Source organism: Abrus precatorius, unplaced genomic scaffold (genome assembly GCF_003935025.1).
Source record: "Abrus precatorius isolate BTA unplaced genomic scaffold, Abrus_2018 Scaffold5, whole genome shotgun sequence".
In the NCBI taxonomy this organism is placed as follows: Eukaryota; Viridiplantae; Streptophyta; class Magnoliopsida; order Fabales; family Fabaceae; genus Abrus; species Abrus precatorius.
Genome location: NW_020874395.1, coordinates 8,409,289 through 8,419,581, shown reverse-complemented (window position 1 = coordinate 8,419,581; position 10,293 = coordinate 8,409,289). Strand labels below are relative to the sequence as shown.

Sequence of the window (10,293 nt, the reverse complement as noted above, 5' to 3'; positions counted from 1 at the left end):
CCATAGGTTAAAAAAATTAATTAAATATTAAAATTAAAAAAATTAATAAATAATAATTTAAAATAAATTCTATTTAAAAGTAGTTAAAATATATATTAAATCTATTTATAAAAGGTGAAAAAACATTAAATTAGACATATTTAAAAATAAGACGAATGCTACTAACATATTTTTGACACACTTTTAAATATATTATTATTTTTAAATAAATTTATTAAAATAAAAAATTTAGTTGTTTATTTATAAAAAGTGGGAAAATTAATTCGGAGGTGTTTTGAAACAATTGAAGTCAGAGTCTAAATACTATAGTGCACGAGTAAATAGGCCTTTGGTACTTTCTTTCCCAAGTCTACTCATTCCATTTTCTTCTGTCGTTCTTTCTCTCTCTCTCCTCTTTCCAAACCCATTTGCAGAAGACCATTGGCATTGCTTAAAGCACAGTGGTGTTTGTGAGTGATGAGAGGGTGACACAGCACATGGAAGAAGCAGAGAAGGAGTTAGAGAGGAGAAGTAAGTTTCTGAGCAGTTTGATAGAGAAGAAGAAAGCCATTGAACAAAATGATGAGAGCTTCAACGTTCATGTCAGAGCTTGTGACATGCCTCTCCCTTTGCAGAACCGTGCTTTCCATTGTGCACGTGTCCACCTTCACTCTATGCCACCTGGCACCAAGGTTGACAGTAAACGCCTTGCACTTGCCCTTAAGAAGGTTTCTTTCTTTCTTTCTTTTTTAATCTTATGCCAAAGTTTTCTCTTCCAAAACCTGTTTTTGGCCTCTCATCTTTGACACATAATACTATGTCTCGGCTGGAGTTATGAATCCAAATATGGTCAGATGTTGCAAGCGGTTATTACCGGTTCTTATATGTCTTCGCTGTAGCTAAAGTTTGTGTCTTTTTATGTTCTTTATTCACTTCTAATCGAATGGTTTTTAACCTGTGCAACGCAGTACATGATGTAAAAATAATAAATATTAATTTTTTATTGAAAATTATAATATTTTGTAGCATCTAATTTTCAATAAAAGCATACTAAAAATAGATTCTTATTATGGGTAAAGTTGCACGGGTTTAAATTAATGGTTAATCAAATAGTTGATATTGGCTCTCTAATTTTCCTACCTCAAGTTTCTTTATTAATTCTCTATTGGTTAACCGGTGCACTGGGCATTGGTTAGGAATTTAAAGTAAAAACTTTTACTGAAAAGTATAATAATGCACTATTTCTGTGATTTTTATTCAACCGAACTTGATGTTTAATAAAAGCTTTCTAGTTGATAATTTCTAGTTGATAATTAATAAATGCTGATTTTGATCTAGACAACATATTGGGTCAATTGGGTGAACCGTGTTTGTTTAAAAGTTGAGTAGGATTGATTTAGATAGAGTGAATTTTAAACCGTTGAACGTAATTGTGATATGTAATAAAATTAATCTTAGCTGGAAATTTTTACTGGAATGTTTGTTCTTCATTGAAAGTGGGAGAATTGAGTTTTCAACTGTAAACCAAACAAGTATTAACTTGTTTCTGTTACTTTGTCAGATGATGATTTTTCTTCATGAATATGTGCTTATCTCCTCCATTGCCAATTGTATATTTCAAGCACACATGGTCTAATACTAATTGTTTGCTTGTGCTTTGATGCATAGACATTTTTTCCTCATACATGCAAATCTTTTATTCATGTTCTTATGAATGGTTAGAAAAGTGTTTTCCTATTTCATGATTCTTAGAATTTTGGTGACAGTTTTATCAATTGTATGCGGTATCATGCTGAAAAAGAATTTTTACATTTGTGTTTCAATATTGTTGAGCTACTTTAGAGAGATTCTTCTTGATTCAAACTTATGCTTGAACTCTTTAGTTTGATCCTACAGTCTGCATATTCTTTCTAGCTTTCTGTTTTATCATGACCCAAACTACTCCCTAAATCATCCTCTAGAGGTATCTGAACACATATTTGTGCTTCAAAAGTTTTGTGGTGGTTCCATAGAGTTTTCAGTTGCTCTTCTATCTCAACTTCCTTGTCACCATGACCACATTCACAGCTTGCAAAATCCCTTACTTGGGGTTGGGGGTATATCTCAACCCACATATTTTCTGGTACACTTAGTTCACTAATAGTAGAAATTTCTGTTCTATTTGGCATCTGAATCTCAATTGGGGATCTATTGATAAATAATGTTACATGACTAGACAAGTGTGCTAGAGTAAAATTATCCAAACAGTTTCCCATCATCAATTTGAAGGACCAAGATCAAGAGTATGCTTGCACTTGATATTTTTATTTTTTAACTTCAAAATTTGATGATTTTATATGTTAATATTTTTGACAAGAAATATTTGCTTGTACAGGCATGTGAATAAAGAAATAGAAAGTAGAAAACACGAGAGTTTAATCCACAAAACTGATCATCTGGTGTTTATCTTGTGTATTCTCTTTTACTTCTATTAAAATTAAGGCTTTAGGATGACATGACGAAGATACTGTTACTATCAGTCATCTTGGGAAAAATACACATGTATATCTGGAATTTGGTCACTGAAATGATTTAAAGAAGACCAACCGACCAAGCTTGTACGTTTTGGATAGTAATTTGAAAGAAACTGTAGATTTAAGAGCAAATAGTTATAGTTACATTAAGGTGTTGAAGTGGTTTTGCATTTGGTTTGATCAAGAATACACTGATTTTGTATACGACATGAGCTCTATTGCTATTTCTATATTATACAGATCAACTTGAAAACAAAACTCAGATCAGAAGGGATATATTGCAAATTGCTTGTTCAATTCACATCTGATCATAGAAAATGGAAGAGTATGGATCAGATGTATGTAAAACCATGGCAAATGTACTAGTTGCACATAGTTGATGTTGAGCAATGAGCATAGGCTTAATAAGTTTCAATAAAATGGTGAAGTTGGGTAATTATCCTTATGAGTTCGGTATCTCTGTACTAAAGGTTGTATGACTTTTTCTTGTGACACTACATGTATTCAAGTACGAATAAAATCTAAAAGGTATGTTTGTTAGGTACGTTGGTTGTGAAAATTAATAAATAGGTGGCTTGGTATAGGTTGTTTTTTGTGTTGAAAATGTTTCTTGGTCCTTCATTTCATTGATTATGGCTTCAGGGTTGGTAAATGATATTAAAAGCTATACTTTTAGGATTCCTATTACCCCAACAGCATGAATATCTAGTATGTCTCTTATAAAATGTGTATTGGGGATGTTTTAATGAATTAAGGTATCTTATGGACAAATTTGATTCTTGCAAGATTCTTTGTTGATGCTTGCTCCTTGATACACTCGCAGCAAGCATGCATTGATCTAATTGGATTTTTATTTATTTTCTTTTGCTCAAAGCTTATATAATAGATTAGTCGCAGCGGAAAGTTCCTTAAAAAAATAGTTCTTCCCTGATTTATTATATTTGAACTAGATGAATCATTGCTAGATTTCATGTTGATAGTACTTAGAAACCTATTGTTGATCAATGTCTTCTTTTTGTTTTATTTCCCCTCTTTGAGCAATGGTTTATAGTAGAGCTTTTAAGTTTTGTAACCTTGTATGAACTACTTGTATGGCTAACTAAAGAAACTTGCTGTTCTTACAGGAATTTGATTCTACTTATGGTCCAGCTTGGCACTGCATTGTGGGCACTAGCTTTGGTTCCTATGTCACACATTCTCATGGTGGATTTTTGTACTTTTCCATCGATAAGGTTTATATCCTTCTTTTCAAGACAGCAGTTGAACCATTGGACCATTGATAACTTCCACAACTATGAGCTATGCCCCCTTGGAAAAATAAATTTTAAACCAGCTGATATGTAAAATTACAAAGTGAAATATTTAAATACCTGTATTCTGTGATGTATTTGATGCACTTCTATTTGGATTTTTGTCTGGGAGAGTAATTTCAGTTCAATTTGGTGTGGCAAGTCATAAGATTTTCATATTGTTCAGCTCACAATAACATTTTATAGAATTATTAATCTCAAAATGAACTTGTATAGTTGGTATTTTCGTACACTAATTTGTATTTAATGAAACATTTGCACTAGTAACCGTGGCTATAAAGTCCGATCCGATTTTCAAAATACTTCTAAAATGTTCAAGAGACGGTGGATGCACAGCCGCATTTGAAGTTTAAAGCTTTAAAAATTAAGATTACATATTTTTAGGTTTAAATACTATTTTAGTTTTAGTAAAATCCATTTTTTTATTTGTTCCTTATATATAACAAGTTTGTAAATAAGTCCCCAACTAACGACAAAAAAATCCCTAAATGAAAAACATTTTCAAATTAGTTATTGATATTAACTTTTATTATAGATCTGTTATCTCATATTTACATAATTTTTTTTTTACTTTGATTTCTATACATAATATATTTTTCATTATGATTCTTATACATAACACAATTTTATTCTAGTATTGTATGTAAAAAAAAATTCAAATATAGGAATCAATTCAAAAGAAAAATGTTTCACAAAGGGACTGGAAAAAGAATGTGTAAAGGTAAAAAAAAAAAAAAAAAACCATCAAACATAAGCTGAAAAATATTTTAGAGGTCTATGATAAACTATAAAAGATAGTTTATAATTTTAAACAATATCATTGTAGTTTAACGTGATTATAAAGATTATAATGAAAAGATATTATTTTATGATTCAAATAATATATATATATATATATATATATATATATATAAAAGTTTTATTTATTTGGAAAGTTTACAAAAAAAAATACAAACTGGTTTTCAAATGTTAAATTTTTTTTTTTTTACTTGAGAGAATAGTAACAATCTCTTTTTAAGTTTTGTTTCTTTACCTTATAAATTAAAATCTATTTTTAAATTTTTTCATTCTTCTAACAACTTAATTTGTGAACAAAACTAAATTTTATCTTGAAGCAATATCTTAAATAATCCCTCAAAGGTACAAAAGGTATAAATACTATTTTTTTTACACCACTATCAAACACCAAGAAATAAGAAGTAGAGTTGGAGAACAAGATCCCAAGAGCTCACCTAAATTCATACTAAATGGAGTTTCTCATTTAGATCAAGAAGAAGTTTGACCTTGAAAAAATTTTCTTTAAGGGAAGAAGGTGAGAGAACAGAGAGAAAATGAGAGGGGAAGGTTGTTCGGTGAGAAATGAATATTTCTTTATGCTAGGGTTCCTTAAATACCCCTCCAGGTCTGTGCGTTCTCGTTTGAGCGAGCCTTGCTCTCATTTGGGCGATCCCTGCTTTCGCTTAGGTGAGCTTATCCTCGCCTAGGAGAGAAAATCAGATAGTTGAACTACCTAAATTTCTGCTATTCTCACTTGAGCGACAAACATCTCACCTGAGCAAGCTGCTTCTCGCCTGGCGAGCAGCATACTCGTTTGAGCGAGATTGGGTCTAGAGAGCTACCAATTTTTCTTGCGACTCCTCGCTTGAGCAACTTCTCTCGCTTGAGCGAGGTCGCTTCTCACCTGAGTGAGATCCTTTTTGCTTAGGCGAGAGGACAATTAGGTAGGTCTTATCGTGTCTTGCTTGAGCGAAGCACTCCAAAATGCCTAATTCAGCACGACTTAGTCTCGCTTAAGTGACAACTATCTTGCTTAAGTGAGACACCCTACAACCATAACTCCTAAATAAGGTAATACATGTCCTTGGTTACAATCCTTAGGTTATTACATACATAATACGCTTAATGATTGATCATAACCTGCTCTGCTAATCATATTCAACAAAATCATCACACGGCACTGCGAATACACAACTCTTTATTCAATAATCATACAACTTTCATATTCATACTCCAGCATATTAAAATCCATATAATTCAAGCATACACAACACAAAAATGTCATAGTTAATGATTACAACATCATCTTTAAAAGAAAATATGTATACATATAATACATGCCTGACAATTCTCCCTCCAAAAATAAATTTTCGTCTTTGAAGATTCATTCATTAGAGAAAAGATGAGGGAATTGCTCTCTCATCCGATCCTCCAACTCCCACGTCGTATCACCAGTAATTGAATCCCAAATGACTTTTACTAGTCGGATAGATTTGCCTCTAAGTTCCTTAACCCTAGTGTTTTCAATGAGGGCAGCTGGAAGCTCAACTGACAACTCATCTCGTATCTGTATAACATCCAGCTCGATTATATGAGATGAATATGAGACATACTTCCTCAGCTATGACATGTGAAAGACATTGTGTAGCCTTTCCAATTGAGGTGGTAAAGCTAACTCATAGGCTATTGGTATCTTACGATGCAGTATTTGATACAACCCAATGAACTTAGGTATTAACTTCTTTGCTCTCAAAGCTCGTCCAACTACCGTGGTTTGTGATACTCTCAAAAATACGTGGTCACCCGTCTCAAACTCTAAAGGCCCCCGGCATCGATTGACGTATGATTTTTGACGACTTTGAGTCGCCCTCAATCTTCTTTGGATAATCTCAACTTGCTTCATGATTCTTTGAAGTATCTCTAGTCAAACCATTAAATGAACTCTATCTTGAAACCAACAGACAGGAGTTCGTCATCTTGTGCCATACAAGGCCTCAAAAGGTGCCATGCCTATACTCAAATGGTAGCTGTTATTATAGGTAAATTCTACCAGAGAAAGCATATCCTCCTAATCACTCCTCTGATCAATAACACAAGCCCTCAACAAGTTCTCTAAGGTCAAAATAGTCTGCTTTGTTTGGCCATCAGTCTGAAGATGATATGCTGAACTCAGTCTCAATGTGTACCCAGAGCTTCTTACAAGCTTTGCTAAACTGGGAAGTGAAATGAGGGTCCCTATTAGAGATAATGATAGAAGGTAGTATGTAACTTAACAATTTCTTTGATGTATAGCTTAGCAAGTTTCTCTAAGGTATAAGTCATGTTAACTGACAAGAAGTACGCACACTTCGTCAACCTATCAACTATGACCTAGACAACATCATAATTCCTAATAGTCTTCGGTAAATGGGATACAAAATCCATGGTCACACTGTCCCATTTTCACTTAGGGATCTCCATGGCATGTAACTCTCTAGGCAGACTATGATGCCCTGTCTTTGCTTTTTGGCGAGTCAAATAGGCCTTGACAAATCTAGCTATCTCACTTCTCATATCGGGCCACCAAAATATTTACTTTAGATCCTGATGTATCTTTGTTACTCCAGGATGAAGATTTAGACTACCCTTATAACCTTCTTCTAGAATCTTTCTCTTTAACTTAGCACCTCTCAGAATACAAACTCGGTCTTGGTATTGAAGGATACCACCAGTACATCTATTGAAGCCCATAGTGCGATTTGTGTCCAAAAGGAACAAATGTCTCTACTTGGCGTGTAGAAATCACTCCTGTTAACCTGTGTTGCTTGAGAAAAATCAAATGTCGCTGTGCATAATCAATCAAGACATGATTTGGAGGAAACCAATCCATGCCTAAGAGTACATCCAAGCTTGACATAGGGATACTAATGAGATTAACCCTATACTCCTGTCCCTTAACTACTATGGGACATCCAACACAAATTGTTGAGGTTGTTACCAAATTCAAAGTGGGTGCCGCCGCCCCAAATCACATCTCAAGTCACTCATCGACAATCCTAGATTTTTCACACATATATCCACAATGAAAGAGTGTGTGACTCCAGAATTGAAAAACATGGAAAGAGATGTACCTGCCATTACTATTGTCCCCTGAATAAGATCTATACCCTAAGTAGCCTCTGTTTCAGAAGTAGTAAATACACATGCCTCTGCTCTAGGCCTTGGACGACGCTACTCTATTTCAGGAAGTAAGGCAATCCTTAATAAGATGTCCTGATTGCTGGCATGAAAAACAAATTCTATTATTAGCTTAAGGACATTGATTCAAATAGTGTGGTCCTCCCCATCTAAAGTGTAACACCCCTAAATTTTTTTATTTTATATTATATTAGAAATTGAAATTTGTTCTAAATTAAATTGTTTTCTTTCCATATTTGTCAATAACCCAAAACTTACTTACGAGGGTCAAACCAAATTTTGCCGAACTTAAAGCATGACATTGCATCCTTCCTTGCGTGACCTTAGTTTAAACTCTCTCCACAGACGTGCATATATACTTTTGTAACATATGTTGCTGTATTATTTCCTTTCCCCCTTAATTTTTCCCAAACTCAAGATCACTTACAAGACATATGAAATGGAAATGGTGGCATTGCTGCTGAGACCCCATGTACACCCCTCCTACTACCAAACTTCAGACTTTGAGCATTCAAAATGAACATTTCCTCACTACCTTATCAATTGTGTACTGCAATGCAAAAAGGGAACTTATGAAATCTCCAGCTCAAATTGCATGCAAAGGATACAATGACATTTCTTTTTATTAACATGAACATTCCCCCACTTACTAAGCTTCAGCTTCATAGATCAACATTGTTGAAATAAATGCCACCTTATCTCATTATATGACAACTTGTAAATGTAAATTGGAAAACATCTTTTCAGTCATCATAACCAGCCATTATCTTCTTTTATTTCAGCTGCATGGAGCTCTATTTTGAAACTTCACATCACCATTTATAGCAAGAAACTCTTCTTGTCAATCATGCAAATTTGGTGGCCTTGGAAAGGATGAGAGATGCTATCTAATAGTCTCACCAAACCCACAAATAATTGCACCATGATCCCTCCCAATTAATGATCACCGAGGCTGGATAAGGAAACATGAATCATATTCTTCTCTTTTCTCATTTTAAACAGAAACCTACCATTTAAAAAAAGAGAGTAACTCTCGGTTTAATCCATTCTAGCTTATTGAAATTGGACCTGAAAACCACCTCTAAATCTCCTTATTTCCCTTTTCATTCTCCTTACATTTTCTATTCACTCTTGACAAGGAAAGGAGATGAAGACTTTACCAAGGTAAACACCTTGTTGGTTCTGCACTTCTACTCTCTAATTTCCCAATATTCCTTCTCATTTCTTTTGCTCCTCTCCTAAAGTGTTCACCATCATTATGCAACAGAGTGATACCATCGACAATCCTTATTCCTTTCCTTATAACAGGTTCTTCAATACTAAAGTAAGGGGAGTCCACATCACTTGATATATTTGCATTTAAACGAAAGTTTGTTTCTTACTGTAGATGATTGGCGAAGATTATTTGACAAAAAAGAAAGAGAAGAAGAACATGAATCAGAACTATAAAAATTGTTGGATGTTTCTCTTTAGTTGCATGGGCAGATTTGATGCAAAACGCTCGTTTAGGGTGGATGCATGCTAAATAATTAAACAAAGAGTTTTAGATCAAGGTACTAGATAACTGTAGCCTATGTTGCATGTGCCAAACACTAAGTTAAAGCACTCTGTTTTCACATTGAGCATGATTGTTTTAATATTGTATGCTTATACGAAACGTGTACTTGTTGAAAGGAGGCCGGACCAAATTTAAAGTAAAGGATGGTCTAGTATTTAGCCTTGCATGATATATATGATTTGATGAGTAATAGTTTAAATTGCTACATGTGAAATTCATAAAAGTATAAGGTTGAGAACCGAATTAGAGAACATATATTTTGAGTAGTCTTAGTTCCTTGATTTTGAGAGTTAACGTGTAGAATAGATTATTAATGTATGGAACGGATAATGAGGGGAATAGGTAATGCATGTCATGTATTTTCCCTTTACAAAATGAAAAGTCCATTAATTTGAATTGATAATATGGTACGATGATGTAAGCTAATGAGAATTGTGTAAAATCCATGAATTACATATACCTTTTCTTCCACTACCCTACATCTATTATGTGATATTAGCAACTAGTGGAAGAATAGACATATATAAGTTTAGATGTGACATAACATAAAGTCGTGAACACCTAGATATTGTGAGACGAGTATACCCCAAATGCCTTTACCAATAACACTATAAATTGTACCTTGGGAAGACATATCAGTAACTAGTTTATTTCTTTATGATTAAAAAGTGAACTAAGGCATGAATTGTGACGAGAATAGTTACCAAAGAGATTATTAACTTGAGGGAGAACATCCAGACGTATATATAGCATATTATGCCTTACCAATCAGCACCTTTTTTAACTATCCAACAAGTTAGTCTAAATCAATTACCCAAAATATCTTGGCATACATTGCCTTTGAAGAAAAGATGAAAATAAATTTAGATAACCTAAATACTCTTGTTTAAACCCTAAACCAGTCTTAGAAAATATTAATTTTCTGGGAGAAATCAGTAAAGTAATCACTTAATCCAAACAAAATACCAAATCCACATCA

General features: G+C 33.5%; 2 protein-coding genes across 2 annotated transcripts; one reads left to right on the top strand and one right to left on the bottom strand.

The window, feature by feature from the left end:
- Positions 1-381: 381 nt before the first annotated feature.
- Positions 382-3,819, top strand: LOC113868029 (dynein light chain LC6, flagellar outer arm-like). Its single transcript, XM_027503582.1, has 2 exons — positions 382-707; positions 3,617-3,819. Exons 1-2 carry the CDS (start codon positions 477-479, stop codon positions 3,770-3,772), a joined length of 387 nt encoding a protein of 128 aa, XP_027359383.1. The 5' UTR covers positions 382-476; the 3' UTR covers positions 3,773-3,819.
- Positions 3,820-5,963: 2,144 nt separating this feature from the next.
- LOC113866606 lies at positions 5,964-6,482 on the bottom strand. Its single transcript, XM_027501422.1, has 2 exons — positions 6,219-6,482; positions 5,964-6,146 (listed from the first exon to the last, which is right to left on the bottom strand). The coding sequence occupies exons 1-2, from the start codon at positions 6,480-6,482 to the stop codon at positions 5,964-5,966; spliced, it is 447 nt and encodes a 148-aa protein (XP_027357223.1).
- Between the last annotated feature and the right edge of the window lie 3,811 nt (positions 6,483-10,293).

What these genes read in the sequence shown, in the direction of transcription:
- LOC113866606 (XM_027501422.1), bottom strand. Translation starts at nt 6,482, where the DNA reads ATGAAGCAAGTTGAGATTATCCAAAGAAGATTGAGGGCGACTCAAAGT. An exon ending in AATTGGAAAGGCTACACAAT is followed by an intron (nt 6,147 to 6,218) that starts GTCTTTCACATG and finishes GATGTTATACAG; the next exon opens with ATACGAGATGAGTTGTCAGT.
- LOC113868029 (XM_027503582.1), top strand. Translation starts at nt 477, where the DNA reads ATGGAAGAAGCAGAGAAGGAGTTAGAGAGGAGAAGTAAGTTTCTGAGC. An exon ending in TTGCACTTGCCCTTAAGAAG is followed by an intron (nt 708 to 3,616) that starts GTTTCTTTCTTT and finishes CTGTTCTTACAG; the next exon opens with GAATTTGATTCTACTTATGG.